The sequence below is a fragment of the Artemia franciscana genome, chromosome 7, assembly GCF_032884065.1.
Source record: "Artemia franciscana chromosome 7, ASM3288406v1, whole genome shotgun sequence".
Lineage (NCBI taxonomy): Eukaryota > Metazoa > Arthropoda > Branchiopoda > Anostraca > Artemiidae > Artemia > Artemia franciscana.
In genome coordinates this window covers 37,779,054-37,804,108 of record NC_088869.1, presented here as the reverse complement: position 1 = coordinate 37,804,108, position 25,055 = coordinate 37,779,054, and the positions used below count along the sequence as shown (strand labels likewise).

At 34.4% G+C, this 25,055-nt stretch overlaps 1 protein-coding gene across 2 annotated transcripts in view; it reads right to left on the bottom strand.

Moving 5' to 3' along the window:
* Window positions 1-25,055, bottom strand: part of LOC136029237 (metastasis-associated protein MTA1-like) — an 89,943-nt gene that overhangs the window by 10,256 nt on the left and 54,632 nt on the right. For both annotated transcript variants that reach the window (XM_065707466.1, XM_065707467.1), the window contains exons 11-13: window positions 12,690-12,915; window positions 11,852-12,094; window positions 5,439-5,597 (exon numbers count right to left, since the gene is read on the bottom strand). In XM_065707466.1, coding sequence (XP_065563538.1) covers window positions 5,439-5,597; window positions 11,852-12,094; window positions 12,690-12,915 — 628 coding nt within the window. The remainder of the gene's footprint in view (window positions 1-5,438; window positions 5,598-11,851; window positions 12,095-12,689; window positions 12,916-25,055) is intronic.

Here is a 25,055-nt window from a genome sequence, read left to right as displayed (position 1 = left end):
CAATTTGTTCGATTTGTTTTCTTTTAACAAGCAACAGTTTAACAGGTTGTTTACCAACAATGAAGTTTTCTATTCGAAGTCGGCAATTTTTTTTCTTAAAACATCTGTTAGTTTTTACTTTTTGAAGAGGAGATGAATGAATCGTGTATTCAATAAACTCCGCTTTTTTATTGATTTCAAATTTATCGAGAAGAGATAAGAACAGCAATCTTGGATAATTTTTAAGTAGCTGTTTGTAGGACAAACGGATATTATATCCTTTATTTTCATTTTTATATTTTTCAGTCTTATTCACCTGTCTTTTATGAAGCAGATGTTTAACAGGTTCGCGTTCATTCACTTTCGTTACTCGCACTTAATATTTTCGTTTTGCATCGAAACACGTGTTGATCTTTTGTTTTTAAAGTTCTGATAAACAGATTGTATACTCTCCCGTTTATTAGAGAATTATTCTTATAGATAAAATTCCAGGGTAAGGATTTTAGTAATACTCTTTTCAAAAAACTTCATAAGCTTGATTTATACTCCAACCTTCCTTTCATTCTCTTTTGAAATGCTTCATCGGGATTTTTTGTAAGTATATGTATTATAATATTCTCGAAATTGTCTAAACGTTCAGATGACTGCATAAAGCCCTTCCGAGTGTACCAATAAAGTTGAAAAATTAACTGCATCTGCACCATTTTCTGGGTTTGCACCGTTTCTAATTCTTCTATTTTCTGCATTAATATCTTCTTTCGTTACTTATAAGTTTTTTTTTTTACTAATAGTTCTTTGTCATCAACATCAATCATTCAATCAATTGATCAATCATTTGATGTCAAAACATCAATCATTTGTCATTAATCATTTAGTTTTCAAGTGGCTTATCATCTGTCCATAAGATTGCTCCTTTTCTAGTCAAAACAAAGAAAGTTGATAGAGAAGCTCAGTTAGTTATAGCGCCAGCATTTTCTATTGTTGTCAAAACTATGCACATGTTCTCACAGTTTTTCCTCACTAAAATTAACGACACTTCACTGCAATTTTTCTGCTGCATTGCAGCCAAAAATTTCCAGCTATTCATAAAAAATTACTTTCGTTATTTTTCTTTATTTTTTTCATCTAAAATTTCAACGTTTATATTTTTCGTTATAAATTAAATTTGTTTGTTTTTGCTTCTTGGATAGCAAGGTTTAGATAACATTTTAAGATAACTTTATTGTTTCCATTAAGGAGAAAAAGATGAAACATAATCAGTGCTACCCATGCAAAAAAAAAAAAAAAAAAAAAAAAAAAAAAAAAAAAAAAAAAAAAAAAAAAAAAAAATATATATATATATATATATATATTAAGCTGAGGGATGTAATGTTATTTATTAAGATTCGACAATGGCAATTCCAATGGTGTAATCATCATTTCAATTTGATGCCATTTTCAAGAGCAATTTTCAAGTTCTTGTAAATTTATTTTCAAAATACCATTTTACTATTAAGATTAATTGGAATAATAGTTACCGCTCCAGGATCAATTAGAAATGTGAACTTTTTTGCATGACTGTTAAAAATATATATGTATTTTTAAATATTTGGTTACTATGAGGAGTGTTTGGCTCTTTACTCTGTTCCAGCTATCGCTGAATGCGGTAAGAGCGCAAACTAGGGTGCTCCATAGCTCCAACAAGAATCGCTTTGGTAGCATATTAAATGAATAAAAAACAAGTTATGTTTCTACCGAAATTAAGGAGAAACATTGAAATTTATAAAGAACAGAAACTGTTCCGTATATGAGGGAGTATTCTTTAACACCTTGCTCGTTACGCTAAAGGTTTTCAATCCCTAAGAAAGATTCTTATTCAGCGGACCCTATGTTTCAGCAGAAGTTTTTGAAGAATTTGGACAAGAAATCGAACTTTGGCAAAAGTCAAAGCCAATCCGCCAAGAAATATCCCGAAGAGGTTCATGGTACCTCGCTTTTTTCACTTTAGTCTAGAAAACATTTAAATGCAATATTTTACGCTAAATAGAAAAAGATCCTCACAATTGGAAGAGCATCATAACCACCTCCCCTAATACCAATAATAAAATGCGTAAACGAAAAATATTCCCAACAATCAAGAGGGATTAGATATCAATTTCTACTAAAGATATCAATATGTACTATAGGATATTCTATACCATATGTTGTATTATGCTTATATTTGGAACATAGCAGGGCTGCCGCAAGGTCCCTAAACTAGAGAAGGTTCGTTTTGAAAGGTTAAGCCATGTCAATACTTCAGCAAAGAAGTCTTTTTAATGTGTTAGTGACTATTAGTGTCCTGAAGACTGCAAAACAATTTTGAAGGCCACAGCATTCAAGTCTTCTTAATAATGATGGACTAAGAGGTTTGGTGTCCTCTTTGTCTCTGGAGTCGCTTAACCTGCGGTTTTTTGGTATTCATTGTTTAGATATGTGTTTCTGGAGATTCGACATTTTCTCTCAGCTCGCTCTTAGTGGATTAATAGCTTTCACCAAAGCAGCCACTGATGTCTAACACTTGTGTTCCTAATCATTGTGTCATTGTTGCAGTGGTAGCTTTAACCTAGTAAAGAACAATCCTCGGGCCATAGTAACCGAAAAAAAATGGCTAAAGAAATTAATCCTAAGAAATAGTCAACTAAAAGAAATCCAGGAATAGTAACTGTTATTCACTTTCAATTCTACATTAATTTGTAGTATCAAAATGTTGCTTTCAAACTAATAATAAAAAAAACACGCCCGAAACCGCTCAAAACGGCTCAGATCAAAAAGTACATCACTGGAATTGTCAGGTTCGAAAACCCTTCATTAGAGGTTTATAGCCCCTCTCCAGAACTAAAACAACTGACACCATTATTATGTCTTCATGCTGCCATTCCCATGCTCTTAGGTATATTAGACTACTATACTTATATAATGCCTCACGACGTATTGCTTTGGGCCTAGAATACGAAGTATAAGGCTACGCGTTTACGTCTCGTACTCGAACTTTTTTTGCAAGTTGTCGAAGCAAGAAGGACATGCGCAGTAAAGTATTCTCCCCGAATCAATGTAAAACAACGACTATGAAACAAGAATGTCGTTTCAAGAGACTAAATTTTATCTCTAGAACCAGAGAGCTGTAAAAAAGAGTAAAGAAGAACGATGGAAGATTGTAGAAAAAGAGAAGCAAATGTTCAATGAACTTTTTTCCTGCAAACAAAGAATAGAGGCTCTTGAAAAGTCCTTACAAGAAAAAAAAATAAGCCAAAGGGAACAAGGAGCAAAGTACTGATAATATTTTTGAAGAAGCCAGAAATCAGCCGAAAATGGGTATTGAGAAGAAAGACCTGATTGAAAATCAGCCTGCCCATAACATGTTGGATTGGTCACTCTTGTAGCACATTGAACAGAAAAATGAATCAGCAGCTGTTGAAAGTACTCAGGTACTTACATGTAGAAATAAAACCAGTTGCTGATAACTGCACTTCTGAAGGTCGAAAGCAAGAAAAGCCGAAGCCAGAAAAAAAAACAGCAAAAAAATTTAACAAACAAGTGATTTCGAAATGCTGTGATCTTGTGATGATGTTCTGGTCATTAATCAAAATAGTACTTGTGTATTTTTCAAATTTGTGTACCTTCATAGTTGACAATCAAGAAAAAAAGAAACATGAGATGATCCATATGAAAATCCAAGGGGTTGGATAATATTGATACTACTCATATTTTTTCCAAAAAATGATGATGCTGCATTGCTGACCGCCCTGGTTTTGAATTAATGAGAGATCGGTTTGAATATCAAGTATGATATTGATTTTGTCATTTATACGGCAAACAGCAGCTGGACCAGGTCTGTAATGACCCTTCTTTCGGTGTGGTGTCAGGAAGGTATCTTAAGGTCCCCCTTTCTACCAGAAAATGGCCCTAAAATCCCTATTTTTTAACTCCTTGAACCTGTGACAGCCCTGAAATAGATTGATTATCCCAAAATTGTTGCTTTCCTTTATTATTTGTATTTGTCCTACTTGTCTATTTGGCTTCTCAATTTTGTATGTGTGGGTTTTTTTCGCAGGAGAACTTCCCCGGGGAAGGGGGGATAATACGCCAAGCACCCTTGATCCAAAGCTCTCTTCTTCCCCGTTCACATGAAGCTTTCACCTTCTTAAAATCTTTTCTTGTAGCCTCTTTTCGTTCCATTTAAGGCTTATGTTCTTTATTCAATTTTTCGTATATTGTTTCTCTGCTCTCCTACGATTTTGATATTCCAGCGAAAGACGACAATTTTGCCATCATTTCATAGCTGAGACGTTGCTCTATCCATCCAATGATTCTGTTTTCGAAATTTGAGGCAAATGATTTTTTAAGTCAAAATTGGTTGCATTCAAGAAAGGATACTTTTCTGAATTTTTAAGCAAAGTTAGTTATTTCTTTAAGACAAAGTCTTAGGAATATTGTAACTCAAGCTTGATAAATGGATAGATCCGAGACTAATAAAATCAAAGATATCTAATGAGTATCTTTCTGTTTTAGTGCAAGTTACATCTGCTGGCTTGTCACTAGTTCGCTTGTTTCATTTCTTATGCTTTAAGGAAATTCTGCATGTCATACGGCCCCAGCTTGGTTACCAATAGTAGAGTTTTTTACCGACTTTTATCCTTGAAAATTTTTCATCCTTCAATTCTTGTGTCAAAAATCTATTTTTCAAGCTTGTTTTTTATTACATTAAGATAGAACAATATCTTTAATACCAACTTCTATTGGTATTAAAAAAAAAGTTATAGAGCCACGTGAACAAAGATTTCAGGGTTCAGCTCAAGCTTTATTTCCTACAAATTTCTGAACACTTCCTCCGCCTATCTAAAGTGTTTACCTTTAAAATAATATCAAAAACAATTATCAGTCCAAAGGACGACTGTTTATCCGCAGACCTAGTCAAGGGTGTGATATTAGATACCCTGAAATGTCCAGTCTATAAAATGGTATTTTAGTGGTTACTTACCTAATCCATGAATAGCATAAAATAAACGGTGGGGACCAGTGAAAAAGAATGTATAACACTGATTTTAATAATATCGCACCAATCATCTTTTTATTTGTGTTTTACTGTGTTAATCCCTTTCAGTTTATCCTGTTATTTAATCTCTCCCATTTTCTCATTTTCTCTCCCTATTTTCTCTCCTATTTATTTGTGTTTTACTGTGTTAATCCCTTTCAGTTTATCCTGTTATTTAATCTCTCCCATTTTCTCATTACTGTTGTTGGCATATAGAAAATACAATTAAATAGAAAATACAATTAAAATTTAATTTGATTTTATTTTAAGAACTGGGCAACGTAAATCCGAGTAGCGACGCTAAATTGGACTTCTGTCCAAAGCCTAGGTTTAAACAAGGCACATGACCAACCAGGCATTAACAGTTTTGAAGTAATAAGTTATCATTTTGAACCGTGTAACTTACTGTTATCAGCCGGACTCGTTTCTTCGTATCTTCTCTTAGAAGACTGTGTAGTCATCGGTTGTGGTGTTAACGAAATTCCAGGTGGCAGACTCACTGGAGTTAGGCGAGACCCATCACGACTTGGAACTCGGTCGAAGAACGGTGTGCCAATGTTTTGTTCTGCATAAAGTAAAGAAAATGGTACATTAAAAATAACTATGTACTGTACCTATTAAACACCTTATAGCATCATTCTTTTTTTCACCCATAGTAGCTTAACCTTTTAATTTAATTAGTAATTTAAGTAATTAACCTTGTAGTAATTTAACCTTGCAACATAAAACATGTTTTCCTTTTTTATTAGATATGAATGAAGTTTGTTTCTTACCCGAAAACATAAACAGTTTTTACCTGAAAGGATGGAAACACACAAAAATGAAGTTCTGAATCCGTCACAAGGCCCTTACTCTAAAAACTATGTCAACCAAGTACTGCCGTCAAAAATTACTAGAAAATATTTCGACCCGATACCTTTAGTCTTTAATCAAATATTACAGATACATCGTTTCTGGTATTTCGTAATTGCGACTTTTTGACAATCAGGATACACTCTATGATGTAGATAATCATTTCCTAAAAGTCTCGCTTCAATACTTTCAGCTGTTCCCGAGACATTGCAGACATGGCCTTTTGACAAGCTAAATACACATAGTGATTATATTTAGTTCAACATTCCCAGAAGATTTCATGTTAATTTCTTTAGCCGTTCCAGAGGTATTACAAATACAACCGTAAATACTCAACAAAAAAGAGCGAGGCAGAGGGACTGGTTGCCATCAAATTACCTTTGCCTCACATAGAGTACACTACAACTTTCAATTACTAATCGAGTGAGTCCCCTTCGAAGTTTCTGCAAAAACTCCTTCCATGCGAAGTGGCGTAGGGAAAAAAAGAAAATAAATAATATATCGAAACCATTTCGTTCTTTACTCCGGTGCCTATGATGAGGCCAAAAAAAAAATGTTTCAAATGACTTATAGAAACGTATATAGGTAGGTTTATAAACAGTATTTTAAAATCTTGTTTTATTTCAGACAGAGCTCTTATATGAACAAAGTTGGTCATGTAGGACATGATAATACTTCTGACGGATTGAGCCCCTTGCAGCATCCTAGATTCTTTTTTTCAGTAGTATTCCAACATTATTGTGTTTGTCATAGTATTTTTTCTTTGCAAAAACATCATTTTAATGCAATTCAACTACCCGAGCTACTACCTATGGGTATAAGTCTCCAAAAAATATTTACATCACGTAGATCAAGCATTTCGAAGTAACAAACTGTAAGTAAGGAGCACATCAGGCGAATAGTGACCAAAACCAATAGTTAAAGAAGGAATTGTGATAACATTAAATACATAAAAAATTTACTTTTTATGCTGATTCCAAACATATATATGATCTTAAGTAAAATAAGGAAAATTTAGCCAATCAGAGAGCTTTATTATAGAGGCTTTATTATATCGATCCCAAATATATATAACTCATTAAGTTTTTAGTGTTACTCATAAAAAACTACGAGCTTGAAAATTTTTTCTCATTTTCGAAAAAGACCCAGAATCAACTGATCTTAAGTAAAATAATGAACATTTAGCCTATCAGAGAGCTGTATTGTAGAGGCTTTTTATGCTGATCCCAAATATATATAATTCATTAAGTTTTATGTTACCCACCCAAAGCTACGAGCCTGATAGAATTTGCCTGATTTTCGAAAAAGGGGAGAAACACCCCAACAAACTCAACTGATCTTAAGTAAAATAAGAAACATTCAGCCTATTAGAGAGCTTTATTGTAGAGGTTTCTAGTTTCTATCTACAAAAATGTGAAATTTCACATGGTAAAATTCTAGTTAATTGACTTCTTGCTATCTCGGAAAGGGTTTAGGTTAGGAAAATGAAACTTTCAGGGATAGGTCTACAGGCTAAAGTATGCCCCGGGAAGGTATTTTAAAGTACCCACATCTACTCCTTCTCCCTCTAGAGGGCTCTGAAATTTGCCTACATGACAGGTCTATACCTATTGAAATTTTGACAAAACAACACTTTACCTTAATTTTCAGTTACTAGTTGCTTTTTCTCTGCCTTTAGTTCTGAAAATGCAATTCCTGTTATTTGAGTAGAATTTTGAGCTATATCAATGTTCTTTTTTCAGAATTTAGGAAATGTATTTGCATATCTTTAAAACCTTATAAAATGGAATTGAGCAAAGTTATGAAGCTGAAAACAATTTTGTTGTACTTCAATTAAGCAGAAGATCTATTTTGCAAGGTTTCCCTTTTATAACCGACATGTTTTTAAAGGTCATCAAAGGTCAGGGCCCTCTAGAGGGAGAAGGAATGGTGGTAGTTGCTTCAAAATACCTTCCCGGACATACTTTAGTCTATAGATTCATCCCTGAAAGTTTCATTTTCCTAACCTAAACCCTTTCTGAGATAGCAAGAAGTCAATTAACTAGAATTTTACCATTTCACATTTTTTTTTCTCCAGAAAAAAGATTACTGATGCGTGTTTATTATTTTTTGTTGTTGCTTTATTATTTTTTTGTTACCTCCTAAAACGGCAAACTAAAACTGAATTGGTCAAAACTGTCATCAGTCTTATTCACTTTTGAAACTTAACAAATAAGAAAAAAGAGAAATTCAACAGACAACATTCTATACTAAGAAAAATAGTGTTTATTCTTTTATTAAAATAAAATTTATAAAAGAATAAACACTATTTTTCTTAGTATAGAATGTTGTCTGTCGAATTTCTCTTTTTTCTTATTTGTTAAGTTTCAAAAGTGAATAAGACTGATGACAGTTTTGACCAATTCAGTTTTAGTTTGCCGTTTTAGGAGGTAACAAAAAAAATAATAAAGCAACAACAAAAAATAATAAACACGCATCAGTAATCTTTTTTCTGGAGAAAAAAAAAATGTGAAATGGTAAAAATTCTAGTTAATTGACTTCTTGCTATCTCAGAAAGGGTTTAGGTTAGGAAAATGAAACTTTCAGGGATGAATCTATAGACTAAAGTATGTCCGGGAAGGTATTTTGAAGCAACTACCACCATTCCTTCTCCCTCTAGAGGGCCCTGACCTTTGATGACCTTTAAAAACATGTCGGTTATAAAAGGGAAACCTTGCAAAATAGATCTTCTGCTTAATTGAAGTACAACAAAATTGTTTTCAGCTTCATAACTTTGCTCAATTCCATTTTATAAGGTTTTAAAGATATGCAAATACATTTCCTAAATTCTGAAAAAAGAACATTGATATAGCTCAAAATTCTACTCAAATAACAGGAATTGCATTTTCAGAACTAAAGGCAGAGAAAAAGCAACTAGTAACTGAAAATTAAGGTAAAGTGTTGTTTTGTCAAAATTTCAATAGGTATAGACCTGTCATGTAGGCAAATTTCAGAGCCCTCTAGAGGGAGAAGGAGTAGATGTGGGTACTTTAAAATACCTTCCCGGGGCATACTTTAGCCTGTAGACCTATCCCTGAAAGTTTCATTTTCCTAACCTAAACCCTTTCCGAGATAGCAAGAAGTCAATTAACTAGAATTTTACCATGTGAAATTTCACATTTTTGTAGATAGAAACTAGAAACCTCTACAATAAAGCTCTCTAATAGGCTAAATGTTTCTTATTTTACTTAAGATCAGTTGAGTTTGTTGGGGTGTTTCTCCCCTTTTTCGAAAATCTAATATTATATTATTATGATTTTTTCATCAACATAGCTGAATTTTATTCCCAATGATTTTTGGCTTCGAGGTCGAACTAATGCTCCCTAATAGTCTTGCCAACCTGATATATATTATTGACTTTTGTAGATGGCCTTAGTGCCTCCTGTGTCTTAGGTTGTGAGCCTGACCTAAGAGCAGTTCTTTCCTCATTGTGAAGATAGGTTTACAGCTTCTTCTTCTTCTTGTGTGTATTGAGCAAGAAAGGCTGATTCGTTTCTACGCTCGTTAGTCTTTTGTGCATGACATAGCACGAAAATAGAAAGATATCCTAAATAACATTTTATGCAATGGTTCCAACGTTATTTTTTAAATAGTGTCAATGATTCTTGGTTAAATTTTTTGAAACTCTTAGCGTTATTAAATGGGTGGTATAAATACCATTGCATAAAATGTTATTTAGGATATCTTTCTATTTTCGTGCTATGTCATGCACAAAAGACTAACGAGCGTAGAAACGAATCAGCCTTCTTGCTCAATACACACAAGAAGAAGAAGAAGCTGTAAACCTATCTTCACAATGAGGAAAGAACTGCTCTTAGGTCAGGCTCACAACCTAAGACACATGAGGCACTAAGGCCATCTACAAAAGTCAATAATATATATCAGGTTGGCAAGACTATTAGGGAGCATTAGTTCGACCTCGAAGCCAAAAATCATTGGGAATAAAATTCAGCTATGTTGATGAAAAAATCATAATAATATAATATTATTAATAATATTTTATCATTAATGTTCTTAATAATAATATAATAATACTTTCACAAAAATATAAAAAAATTACAGAGAATGGGCCTTTTTTTTACGCAGTAGTGGCGAGAAATCTTACTAGCAAAAGAAACGAGGGGTACTATAGCAAGCAAAATGCTAGTTTTACTTTTTAGCTTTAAGTCCAGAAAAGTAGTTCGAATTTGTCGTAAAACTGATTCCTCTCTACAAATGTCACAGCTGTCTAACTAAAAACATAACCTCCAACTTTTGTTTCAACAAAAAAGTGGGTATTGTTCTGCAAAAGGGTACCCGTCTAAATGACCGTATTTCAAACAGTAAGCTGTTCAAAAACCTGGTTCAATCCTACCTTCTAGGGGTATAGTGAAAGAAATGTTGAGATAGCTAGGACACTTTCTGCGGATGAAGAATGACAGTTTGCCAAAAACTGTCCTTGTCGGTCAACCATCTTGGGGCAAACAAAAAGCAGGTCGTCTCCAAATAGGGTGGGAGACGGTTGTAGCAGAGGATTTAAAAGAGATTGGTGCTTCTTAAAAGGTGTAAAGAGGGAGGCTTTGAATATATTGGGATGGAGGATGATGCACGTAGCTGTGTCGGCCTCAGGTGGCTTGGTGCTACAGTGAGTTATTAGTAGTAGTAGTAGTAATAGATTTTCTTTGTTGTGTGGCCATTTTTCCCCATAAAATATATCCAAAATAAAATTCCCCCTAGCTTTTTAAAGCTTTTCTTATAAATAATTATTTTAAGTCACAATACGAAATTTGAATGAAATTTGAACAGCATTTGGTACGAAGAGAGCATTCAGCCCAAGTTTTTTGGATTTAGTCTGTAAAAGGAAGCGAGCCAAGAATTTTCCTGAGATTTCAGGCACTTTCTCGCTTTCATGTTATTTACCTTGTATTTTTTACAATCTACCTGCTTTTGAAGGTTTATAAAATTTGACCCTTCAAAACGAATGTCTATTTACATGCTTATTTAAACCTAACAGCTGCGAAGACAGAAAACTAAAGATGGAAATATAAATTGATCAATCATAACAGTTTGTTCTGCAAAAGCAAAGTAGGCTAACGTAACTACAGGGCTGAGTCGTAAACTATGTTTTTCAAACATCATCGGAGCCTCATAAGTCAAAATATGCGCAAAGGTACAAAGCAAAAGTTTGACGGAGTACTGGAATCTTATATAATTTCATTGAAGAAATGGCTTAGTTAATTACTGTCATAACATCCCACGCTGAGAGCGTACACGCTGAGGAGGTGAGGTTGTCTGAGGAATTATGTTTTACTTCCATTATCCACCCCACTCCTCTAGATGAAAATTCAAAAGAGTAGACTGAACAAAATATTAAATTAATTAAATTGATATATTTCTGGCAACTGAGGGTTAAATTTAGTTAAAAGTAGGAAATCTGTTGTAAGTCTGAATTTTTTTTATCTCAGTAACTTTCCGAGAAAACACGTCAAAATTTTTACAGGGATACTAACTGGTATATCAACGTAGTCAGTAACAGTCAGCCACAACGATCATTACGACAAAATTTAACAGATTTCTTTTGTCTCAATGTATCAGTTAATAATCCTACCAAAGAAATTGCCAGGGCTTCAACCATGTCGATGATATTTTCAACACATCAATCCACCAAGATTTTTCGATGCATTCACGAACTAATTTCTAATTTCGATATTGTATGATATATTCCAATAGTTGCTGAAGGACAAAAATACTCTGTTTCGTCTTCATAGCAACAAGAAACTAACTTCAAACTGGTCTCGTCCTGTCTATCGTTCAAATAGAGAGAGAGAGACAGAGAGGGGAGAGAAATCCTAATATTCGAAATTGATCAAATAGTTAGCATAGAACAGCTGTATATGATCTGCAAGTTTTTTACGTTATTACTTATGTTAGATTCAGTTAAGTACTTACCAATGGTCCTTGTTGGTACTTGCATCGCTAATACTTTATCAGATCTGGCCCGTTCTCCACGAGGAGGAAGTTTAAGCCATTCTTGTGGAGCCGGACTTGTGTGCCCTCGCGCTAATCGAATGGCAAGTTCGCTGAGAATCTTGCCCCCTCGATGACGTATTTTACGAAATCGCTTGGACCAAATGAGAGTTCTCCATTGATCCTGCAAATCAGGCATGCTCTTCCCATTAAGTCTGTACTGACCTATTTAAAAGATATTTAGACATTTAGAGAGTAGTATTATTGCTATTTTCATTTTTGTTCAAGTGAGTCAACGTTTAATCCCTCTTCCCTTCCAGTCCCCCTCCTCATCCCGAAAAGATTTTCAACCGTTAGTATTTCTGGAATCACCAAGAAAAGCCAAGTAGGCTGAGGCTAAGCTATCAAAGCTGTAGTACATTAACTTTGCAAAAAAAAAAAATTCAGATTGAAGTCTATTTTTAAATTTTTTGTTTCCAGAAAAATATTGTTCTTTTTTTGATTCCTTAAAGAATGTCAGTCTATTGAGAGAACTTCCGTAAAATATTAAAATTTTGATCTGCAATCATTATATTACAAAAACAAAAAAACGTTGTACATTTCCAGAAATAAATACAGGCCATTAAAACACAAGCACTTAAAAATACTACCAAACGCATAGAGCTTTCTGAGCAAAAAGAACGTAAAAAAAGTAAGGACACTGAATATATTTCAGTAAAACGGCGAAAAAAGGATCATAAATCCCTTAAATGACCAGCATGAATATTATCAACAAGCAAAACTGATTTTTTAAGGCAAAAAAAAGACAGATAAAACTTACTTTCTTGTTTAATGGCGGGAATAGGAAGCGGCAAAAATGGAGTTCTTCCAGCTTTACGAGTGTTCAGCGAGCCCTTACATAACCGACGCGCCAGACGGCAAAGTGGCGTAGTTGATAAAAGGAATGCTGACCGCGTCTTCACCGCAGGACGCGGAGACGACGACCTCATTGTTATCCCATGAGCTTGCAGACAATGTCTCATGAGATGGCTTCGTAAACGAAAGTCCTAAAATAAACACCACATATATTCACGCAAAATTCATTTAAAAATAAAGGCCCGTTGTATTTCACAAAACAAGCAAGGTATCTCCAATTTTTCAAGAAAACCTGACAAATTTCAGATTGTGTAAAAATATCGTTGATTTGGATCATTAGCTTTTAGCCTCTGAATCCGAAAACAAGAAAAGTCTTTTTTTTTTCCTACTGGGTAAATCTTTTTTTGCTAGAGGATACCCTAGATACCGAATAGTCGGACACGGTGGACTTTCATTCCAACTAGCAACGCAAATTCAAACACACTTTTCAGCTCCTATATGAAAGGCATTGCATGCTTTACATTTAACCAAACTAGAAAAAACTCAATCTGTATTCTTGACAGGACAGTCTTCGTCTAACCATTTAGCATATCAAGAGGCTACCACTGTTGCTCTGGTAAATAATAAGGTGAAAACAAGCGGAATGCCAGATGACGACTAATCTGACTTGGAACTTATTTTGGAGCCTCTGGTCTTAAATTATAAGATAAATTTTCCATTGTCCTGTGAAGACTACTTTCAATCGTGTTTAAAATGAATTAATTTTTCAAGCTTAAGTAAGACCTAGAAAACCCATTGGCTTATATCATTAATAATATTGGATGAGTCATCATAATAGGTGGTTGAAACTTTCCTCATTTATTTAAATTTATAGATTCAGTAGAATTGAACTTTGGATTTCATTCTTTTGATTGGCCGGTACCCCCATGGTTCGCGAAGGAGGTGGGTTTTTGTGCGTAAATGTTTCTACAAATTAGTTCGTTAATAGCTAGACTAGAGTTCGTCTAAAGTTTGTCTTAGATTCAGAAGGTTCATGGAAGTTAACACTTAGTTATTGGATTTGACTCTTCGGTTAATAGAACCGCGTTGTATTTTCTAAGCCTGCTGGTAGTTATTTCCCTTACATGGTTTTTAGGTGAGTTCAATATAATATGTTGAGGGACCTTTCCCCTCTAAGCCCTCCCCCTCCCCTCATACTAGTGGCAGTAGCCGAACCCGCGTTTCTCAAAGATTAGGGCTAGTTTCAGCCTATAAAGGGAATGGCCTAAGCTCTGCTTAAACTCTACTGAAAAACACCCGCGAACAAAATTATTATTTTTTTCTATGGATATTTGTGCCATGGCCAGTGTTTATTTAAACAATATATTAGTTACATTCGGCGGGGGGGGGAGGGTAAGCCTGCTTAAAAAGTTTGAAATGAAAATATTTACACAGAAACACGTTGAAGCTCGCGATATTACACAATATTAATTGTTTGACAAACGATGAAAATTCAGATATTTTACGGAAGGTATAACCAGAGCAAAGGGGTAATATAATAGAATTGACAAAGAATTTGCGATTTCTTGATTCAGAGAACCCTCCAAGTTGTAGAGGTGGTAGCTCTTGCTCGGGTCATGGGTCTCGGAAATCTAGTAGCCAAAACTCGTGTCAGGATATAATTGATCAGATAAATGAATATATTAACTCTGCAAGGGTCGTATAGAAGCCCACACTAGAGCAAGTAAAGCTCGCCGGAAAATTTCTGAGAATGATAGTTCATTACAGGCATTATCGGCCGTCGTATCACCTGGATAATTTTTCTATGGACCGATTTCGAGAGAATGAAGAACATCATAACCTTAAATTTCAAGGCTGAAAAACATGCAATTTCGGTGACAAGGAAGATAGGTATAGCGGCCCATAGGCAAAACCGTCCTATTATAAAATTAATTAAAAAAACTTTCCGAAAAAGAAGTTTTTCAAAGAAAAGTAAAGGCCATATTAAGCTTAAGATCAGCAGATAAAAATACCTGTTAAAATTCAAACTCAAAACGACCAGAATTACTATTAAATAACAAATGAAATACAAAACGGACAGGAATTAAATAAACAATCATAGCAAAAAAACATACAACAGGTACTAATGAATAAACAAGTAAATGAATAAATAAATCTTAAAACGAATGAAACTTAAATTGAATATGAAAATCAAGAATGAAATAAACAAAAATCGCTACAAACAAAAGTTTGGGTATCGCCTCTTTCTTTCACTGTAAAAGTCTAAAACCTACTGCGCAATTGGCTCTTTACTAGAAACGAATTATATTACAAATATTTTCTTTTGTACTTACCATTGAAAATAAACACTAAAATTCTGAACTGATGAGCTTTCAGCACTTAATATCATTATACATCAAACATTCACTTTAATTTTACGAGTTCTTTCCAAGACTATTCAAGACAATATAGTTTCACACCAAACAAGATTTTGGATACTGCCCCCTTCCTTAAAGTAAATAAATATTATAAATATTTCAAATTTGCTCCCCTATAATCTTTTTATGGAAATTAAACCTGTGCTAAATATCTGAAAACAATGATTGAATATCAAATATTTTTTGGCTAATATCAATCGAAATAAAGAAGTTTCAAAATTACGTAAGACATGCATTACAAGCTTTTTAATGGGGCTTAGGTAGTCTTTCCCAAGTTCAAAGAATAAATTCCTAAAAAGAATTGTATACTTAGATCGCGCATGAAAAATGAATCATATTCCGTTTTTTAACCATTGCAGTACAATAGTTTAAGGTGGATCTCCGAGGTTTGAAGCCAATGCTATTTTCCTATAGCAGTGAAATGCGTATTAACAGCAGACACGAGCAGATTCTTTGATGAAAAAATTATTGTGGCTTCATTGAAAGCTTTAACATGAATAGGCCGAACAAATTCGCATTTTTATTCTTTAGAGCTTCATAAAAAATTAATTAGTGGGGACACCTCTAATTTTTAAAAGTAGTAATAAAATTACTTTTAGAAGATGTAGAGAATTGTAAAGTAGCCTCTCGATTTGCCACAAGATTTCAAAATTTTTGGCCGGGAATTTTTTTTTTATTATCATCAGTTTCCTTTAAAATTTGCTATTTAAGATATCCTTCCTTTACTATTTAAAAGAGTTGTACTAATTATACAGCCTTGATTTTTGTGTCATTTTGTAGATCTTATACTGATTAATAATCCCAAAGATTCTTAAGTTTGTAGTTATAAGAGATGATTTTTAGCAATAATTCTTAGTATTCAAGATTTTCTCCTTTCTCATTGGCTTAAGCACTCCTTAAGGGGTTTGCCAGAATATCATTAAGAATGTTGACATCTCCTTATTATTACGACCAGATTTAAAAGGAAGTTGAAAACATGTATAATTGGCAACAACACCTTGAGGCAATATCATTTTTAACACCTCATACGAATGGGAATTTGTTAGGTTACACAGCTGTTACAAAGCAGATAAAATTATTGGCCTTTAAAAGTAAAGAAACACCGATTGTAGGCCTATAAAATGTATGAACATTATTTTTAAAAAGAACATCATTCTTAAAAACATATCATTTTAAACATTATTGGCCTTTAAAAGTAAAGAAACACCGATTGTAGACCTATAAAATGTATGAACGTTATTTTTAAAAAGAACTTTATTCTTAAAAAGAACATTATTCTTAAAAACACATCATTTTAAACATTATTGGCCTTGAAAAGTAAAGAAACACCGATTGTAGACCTATAAAATGTATGAACGTTATTTTTAAAAAGAACATCATTCTTAAAAACATATCATTTTAAACATTATTGGCCTTTAAAAGTAAAGAAACACCGATTGTAGACCTATAAAATGTATGAACGTTATTTTTAAAAAGAACTTCATTCTTAAAAAGAACATTATTCTTAAAAACACATCATTTTAAACATTATTGGCCTTGAAAAGTAAAGAAACACCGATTGTAGACCTATAAAATGTATGAACGTTATTTTTAAAAAGAACTTCATTCTTAAAAAGAACATTATTCTTAAAAACACATCATTTTAAACATTATTGGCCTTGAAAAGTAAAGAAACACCGATTGTACGCCTATAAAGTGTATGTACTTTATTTTTAAAAAGAACAATATTCTTAAAGACACATTATTTTAAACATTATTGGCCTTTAAAAGTAAAGAAACACTGATTGTAGGCCTTTAAAATGTATGAACATTATTTTAAAAAGAAAGTTATTCTTAAAAAGAACATTATTCTTAAAAACACATTATTTTAAACATTATCGGCCTTTAAAGGTAAAGAAATAGCGATTTTAGGCCTATAAAATGTATGAATATTATTTTAAAAAAAGAACGTTATTCTTTAAAACACATTATTTTAAACATTATTGGCTCTTAAAAGTAAAGAAACGCCTATAAAATATACGAACATTATTTTTTTTTATCTAAAGTTGTAGGATATTCGTCCATTTTAGTTCCACGGGATCTCATTTTATTCCCAATAGTGCCGTATCTTAGAATATTTTGGTTTTTCCCCAACATCATATAGTTGACGATTTATAGGCTCGTTCATAAATGACTGATTACCCCGGTTTGGAACCGCGGTAATCATATACTTTGCTTTACGGAGTTAAAGTCATATGTTCCTGAAGGTACATAATAAACATTGGGCAATCTTGCCCTGGGGTCATAAATACAGGTAAGGGAGGAAGGAAACCTCTTAGGGGTATTTAATAAATTTTTGAATCTACTTATATTTATATACTATTCGTCAAAAACAAGAGCTAAGAGCTCATATGGCACTTGTGACGAGCTCAAGAGGAGCCAAGAGCCAAGAGCTCATGTGATATGAGCTCTAGTAAAATTCTAAGAATCAATAGCTTGCTTTAAGAGAAAAATCAAAGGCTTAATGCCGGTCGGGATTTAAAACAAGAGCTCTGAGACACGAGGTCCTTCTAAATATCAAAATTCATTAAGATCCGATCGCCCATTTGTAAGTTAAAAATACCTCAATTTTTCTAATTTTTCTTCTCCCTTCAGCCCCCAAGATGGTCAAATCGGGGAAAACAACTGTAAAGAGTCAATTAGTGCAGCTCCCTGACATGCCTACCAATTTTCATCGTCCTAGCACGTCCGGAAGCGCCAAAATCACCAAAGCACTGAGCCACACCACCTAAGTCCCCCAAGGAAAGCGGATCCAGTCCGGTTACGTCAATTACGTATCTACGGCGTTTATAAGCGTTTTCCAAGTTTTCTGGTTTCCCCCTCCAACTCCCCCCCCCCCAATGTCAATAGATCTGGTCGGTATTTAAAAGAAGAGCTTTGAGACATGAGTTTTTTTTAATTATCAGATTTTATTAAGATCCGGTCACCCATTCTTAAGTTAAAAACACTTCAATTTTTCTAATTTTTCCAAATTAACAACTTCCAGCTCCCCCAAAGAGAACGGATCCATACCAATAATGTCAATCTCGTATCTAAGGCTTGTGCTTATTCTTCCCATCAAGTTTCATTCCGATCTCTCCACTCTAAGCGTTTTCCAAGATTTCCGGTTTCCAAGGTTTCTGTTTTTCCCTCCAACCCTCTATATCCTTGGATCCAATTCGAATTGAAAATGGATTATCTGAGACATAAGATTCTTCTATATATTAAGTTTCATTAAGATCCTATCACCCATTTGTAAGATACCTCGATTTTCACGTTTTCCAAGAATTCCGGTTTCCCCCTCCAGCTCCCTTCAATGTCATCGGATCTGGTCGAGATTTAAAATGAGAGTTTTAAAGCACAAGATCCTTCTAGATATCAAATTTCATTAAGATCTGAACACCCGTTCGGAAGTTACAAATACCTCATTTTTTATAATTTTACCGAATTACTCCCCCCCCCCCCACTCCACCAAAGAGAGCAGATCCGAGCCGGTTATGTCAGTCACCTATCTTGGACTTGTGCTTATTCGTTCCCCCAAGTTTCATCCTGATCTCTCCACTTTAAGCGTTTTCCAATATTTCCCCCCCCCCTAATGACACTGGATCTGGTAGGGATTTAAAATGGGAGATCTGGGTTTCGAGGTCCTTCTAAATATGAAATTTCATTAAGGTACGATCGCTCTTTCATAAGTTAAAACACCTAATTTTGTGTATTTTTTTTAGAATTAACCCTCCCCCTCCCCCCAACTCCCCTAAAGAGAGCAGATCCGTTCCGGCTATGTCAATCCCGTTTCTAGGACGTGTGCTTATTTTTACCATCAAGTTTCATCACGACCCCTATACTCTAAGCGTTTTTTGAGACATGCTATCCTTGGAAATATCAAATTTCAATAAGGTCCAATCTCTCCTTCGTAAGTTGAAAATACCTTATTTTTTTTATTTTTCAGAATTAACCCTCCTCCTCCCAACTCTCCCGAAGAGAGCAGATCCGTTCCAGTTGCGTCAATCTCATATCTAGGACTTACGATGGTTTTTACCACCAAGTTTCATTCCGATCCCCCCACTCTATGCGTTTCCCATAATTTTTGGTTCCCCCTTCCAGTTTCCCCCCAATATCACCGGATCCGTTCGGAATTTAAAATAAGAGCTATGAGACACGATATCCTTCCAAACATCAAATTTCATTGATATCTGATGACTCTTTCCTAAGTTAAAAATACCTCATTTTTTCTAATTTGTCGGAATTAACCCTTCCCCCCCAACTCCCCCAAAGAGAGTGGATCCGTCCAGTTACGTCAATCACGTATCTACGATATTTGCTTATTCTACCCACCAAGTTTTATCCCGATATCTTCACTCTAATCATTTTCCAAGATTTTTGGTTTCCCCCTCCGCCTCTGGCCACTGTCACCAGATCTTGTCAGGGTTTGTAACAAGAGTGCTGAAGCACAAGATCCTTCTAAATATAAAGTTTCATTAAGATCTTATCACCCGTCCATAAATTACAAATACCTCATTTTTCTAATTTTTCCAAGTTACCCTCAGCCCAACTCTCCCAAAGAGTGCGGATCTGGTCCAGTTACGGCGGTTACGTATCTTGGATGTGTGCTTATTCTTCCCATCAAATTTCATCCTGACCTCTTCACTCTGAGCGTTTTCCAAGATTTCTGGTCCCGCCCCCACAACTCCCCCCAATGAAACTGGATTCAGTCAGATCTAAAATAAAAGATCTGAGTTGCAAGATCCTTCTAAATATGAGATTTCATTAAGATTCGATCACTCCTTCGTAACTTAAAAATACCTCATTTTTTCGAATTAACCGTCCCTCCCACTCCCCCCTACAGACGGTCGAGTCGGATAAATGATTATTTCTAATTTAATCTTGTCAGGTACAGATTTTTCTCATTTTTCACAATTAACCCCCCTCCCTACTGCTCCAAAGAGAGCGGACCCATTCCGAATATGTCAATCACGTATCTAGGATTTGTTCTCATTTTTTCCACCAAGTTTCAAACCGGTCTTTTTTTCTGAATTAACCGTCTCCCCACTCCCCACAGATGATCGAATTGGGGAAAACGACTATTTCTAATTTAATCTAGTCAGGTTCCTGATACGCCTGCAAAATTTCATCGTCCTAGCTTATCTGGAAGTGACTAAACTAGCAAAACAGGGAAAGACAGACAGACAGACTGACAGAATTTACGATCACTATATGTCACTTTGTAAATACAAAGTGCCACAAAAACTTACTAATACCACAGAAAAATTACGAAACTTTTTCTAAGACCTTTTAAGCCCTGGAAGCAAGAGATAAATTAGGGTCTAACTCGGTGTCTTCAAGTATCGCCCTGATTTACGAACAATTAGCTACAACTGAAGCCCAGCTGGAGAAAAATAAGAAGTCATCTGCTGGAAAATATAACCAATCAAACAGTTCGTGGTAACGAACTGTAGTAAGGAGCGACCCGGCTCAATAGTAACCGAAACTCTAAAAAATGGAATTTTGATACCAATAGTTACATCGAAAGAATCGCATTTTAATGCTGATTTTAAATATATAAGTTTCATCAAGACCAGTTATACCCATCGAAAGTTACGAGCCTGAGAAATTTGCCTCATTTTAGAAAATAGGGGGAAACACCCCCCTAAAAGTCATACAATCTTAACACCATCAGATTCAGCGTATCAAAGAACCATAGAGTAGAAGTTTCAAGCTCCTATCTACAAAAATGTGAAATTTCGCATTTTTTTGCCAGAAGACAGATCACGGATGCGTGTTTATTTGTTTTGTTTTTTTTTGTTTGTTTTTCCTTTTTTTTCCAGGGGTGATCTTTCGACTGAGTGGTCCTAGAATGTCGCAAGAAGGCTAATTCTTATGGAAATTAAAAGTTCTAGGTACCCTTTTTAAGTGACCAAAAAAATTGGAGGGCACCTACTCCCCCTCCCACACTCATTTTTTCCCCAAAAGTCACCGGATCATTAATTCTGCGATAGCCATTCTATTCACCATCGTCGATAAAACCTAATAACTATGTATTTAGGGACGTCTCACTCCCCCGCAGTCCCCGTGGGAGGGGCTGCAAGTCACAAACTTTGACCTGTGTTTACATATAGCAATGGTTACTGGGAAGTGTACAGACGTTTTCAGGGGGATTTTTTTTGGTTTAGGGGGGATTTGAGGGGGGAGGGTTACATGGGAGGATATTTCCATGGAGAAACCTCTCATGGGGGAAGTGAATTTCAATTAAGGTGCGCAGGATTTTCGAGCATTATTTGAAAAAAACAATGAAAAAATAAATATGAAAAGTTTGTTTCTACTCAAAGTAAGGAGCAACATTAAAACTTAAAACGAACAAAAATTATTATGCATATCAGGGGTTTACCTTCTCGTTATACCTCACTCTTTACGCTAAAGTATTTTTAGTAATTTCAACTATTTATTCTACGGTCTTTGTGATTCAGTGGTCATTCTTAAGGAATTGGGACAAAATCTAAGCTTTAATGTAAAGAGCGAGGTATCGACCAGGGTTGAAACCCCCTCATATACGCAATAAAAACATACGGATATAGAAGTTCGTTACGTAAGTTCATTCGTAAGTACGTATATTTTTTGCCAATGAAAACGTTTGTAAAAAATTAAAAGTCTAGTTGCTTTTTTAAGTGATCAAAAACTTGGAGTGCAACTAGGCCTCCTCCCTCGCTCCTTTTTCTCAAAATATTCCGATTAATTGCAATTAATTCATATGCAAATTTCGCTTTAATTATTATGTGCGGAGAGCCAAGATCAAAACATGCATTAATTCAAAAACGTCCAGAAATTAAATAAAAAAAACAAGCTTTTTTAAATGAAAGTAAGGAGCAACATTAAAGCTTAAAAACGAACAGAAATTACTCCGCATAGGAAAGGGGCTTTTCCTCCTCAACGCCCCAGTCTTTACGCTAAAGTTTCTTACTGTTTTAAAAATAAAAGTTAATAGAAAGAGTCAAACTTTAGCGTAAAGAGCGGGGCGTTAGGAGGAAAAGCCCCTATCATATACGGAGTAATTTCTGTTCGTTTTAAGTTTTAATGTTGCTCCTTACTTTCATTTACTTTCAGTTACTGAAAAGTTCAATGATCCAAATTCACTGAAAAAAGAAGGTACTGAACTGATAATCAGCCAGGTTTATGATTCAACCACGCTCGAGTTTAATCCATAGTTTGCAAAAATTGAGCAGGCTCTACTAGGTAGTCTGAGATTTCAAACTGAAAATTTGTAGGAGAGAATTGGTCGAATAGAAAAAAAGCTTGATAATTATGATCAAGAGTCCATGCTTGATAGCCTTGTATTTCATGGGTTAAAGTAGTTACCTGGTGTAGAAACTCATACGACGATATCTAATATTATAAATAGCAAAATGTCTGTGCTGGGCCCTTTACTTTATTTAGTTTACGTGAACATGATGCACGTTTATCTAAAGGATACATATATTACTAACATTATTTCTAACAAAATTTGCAAAATCTGCAGATAATTTAATAGCTAAAGCTCATATTACTCTCAAAAGATTAGAGATGTTTACAAGTTTAAGTTTGCTGTGTGTGAATGTAAAGAAAAATTTTTTCTGACATTCTGTGGAGTGGGTGATTCTGTTGATGTATTCAGTAAAGTTCTATTTGGTGAAAAACCTATTTTACAAGCTATATCACTGCGGTACCTCGGCTTCCATATTGATTCTAATCTATCGTAGAAGCATCATAGCGACATTATCTCCACCAAAGTTGCACTTGGAGTTGGCATCCTCAAAGATTGAAGCATATTGTGCCGGAACATACTCTTCGCACGATATATTTTGCAATAATCTACCCATATATCATACGGATGTTTAGTCTGGAGAAGCAATTTTTATGTTAATTACAAGCTAAATGGTTTTCTCATAGTTTTGATCGGACGATTTCGCTAAAAAAAGGGGATGGGAGAGGAGGCCTAGTACCTCCCAATTTTTGGTTACTTAAAAATACAACTAGATTTGTTTTATTTTTTTTACAAACGTTTTTGTTAGTAATAAACATACGTACCTTACGAATTAGCTTATATAACGAACTTATATAATTGTATATTTTTATTGTGAGGGGGTTTGCCCCCTCGTCAATACATCGTTCTTTACAATAAAGCTTGAATTTTGTCCCAAATCTTTCAGAATGACCCTTGAATAACAAAGGCCGTAGAATAACTAGTTAGAGTTATATAAAATACTTTAGCGTAAAGAGCAAGGTATTGTGGAAGAGATGAACCCCCTTATATAAGTAATATTTTATGTTCGTTTTAAGTTTTAATGTTGATCATTACTTCCAGTTGAAAAAAAAATAATTTTCTCATTGTCTTTTTGTAAATGATGCTAGAAAATCCTACGACCCCTTCATGGAAATTCTCTTCCCTCATGAAAAATTCCGGCATGGAAAGATCCTCCCACTCAACTTGCCCCCCCCAACCCACCCTAAACCCAACACAAAAAAAGTCCCCCCGAAACGTCCTGTACACTTCATAATTAACAACTATTATGTGTTAACAATGGTCAAAGTTTATAAGTTGCCGCCCCTCCCCCGGGAACTGTGGTGGATTTAGTCATCCCTAAAGACATAGTTATTAGGTTTTTGGACTAAGTTAAACACAATGGCTATCTCGAAATTTTGATCCGGTGACCTTGGAGAAAAATGTGTGTTGGAGGGGGTCTCGGTGCCCTCCGATTTTTGGTCACTTAAAAAGGACACTATAACTTTTGATTTACGTTAGAATGAACCATCTTGCGACATTCTAGGACAACTAGGTCGATACGATAACCCTGAGGAAAAAAAAAAAAAAAAAAAAAAAAAATACCCACCGTTATCAAAAATACAAAATTCCACCATTTTTATGATAGGGGCTTGAAACTTCTACAGTAGGTTTCTCGGATATGCTGACTCTGATGGTGTGATTTTTTTAAGATTTGTGACTTTTAGAGGGTATTTCCGCCTATTTTCTAAAATAAGGCACATTTTCTCAGGCTCGTAACTTTTGACCGGTAAGACTACACTTGATGAAACTTATATATTTAAAATTAGCATTAAAATGCAATTCTTTTGATGTAACTATTTGTATCAAAACTTTGTTTTTTAGAGTTTTGGTCACTATTGAGCCTAGTCGCTTCTTACTACAGTTTGTTACCACGAACTGTTTGAAATAGTAACTTGTAAATGAATAAAAGTAATACATTCTACTATAACGTTGAGATAGAACTTACTAATGTCTCAGGTTTTCCCGTCCCTTTTTTGTTTTTGTATTTTTTTTTCTGCCCATCGTGAAAATTCAAATGCTAAACTGTTATCTGACTTGTAATCAACCAAATTCAAATGGTCAGCTGTTACCAATTAGACATGTGAAAAATCTAATTCCCTTTAAATCCGGTCTTAATGTTCAGGGAAAGTCAACAGTCTTTAGATATTCTGATACAACCCTCAAGGAGCAATTAAGCCAATGAGAAAGGAGGAAATCTCGTAACGTATTTCAATGTTATTGGAAATAGAATTTTGCTTTCAACCTAGGAGATTGACCTTAATAAAAAGAATTAAAGGAATAAATAAACAAAATAATAAAATATAAATAAATAAAATAAAAATTTAATTAGAGAAATTTCAGACTTACAAGTGAGATCGAAGGATCACAAAATAACCACGAGTCCCTTATTTATTTTTGTTAGACCTTTAAAATGTTGTTACTTTTGAATAGAGCATTTTATAAAAAGATAGTTGGCAAATTATGCTTGTTTTTTCATGTAGAATCTAAATATGTTAAAATGTGAATGGGTTATGATTTTAAAATTTGAACCCGGGCAACAAGACTCCCTCTACATATTGGCCTATTTAATTACAGCCTACTC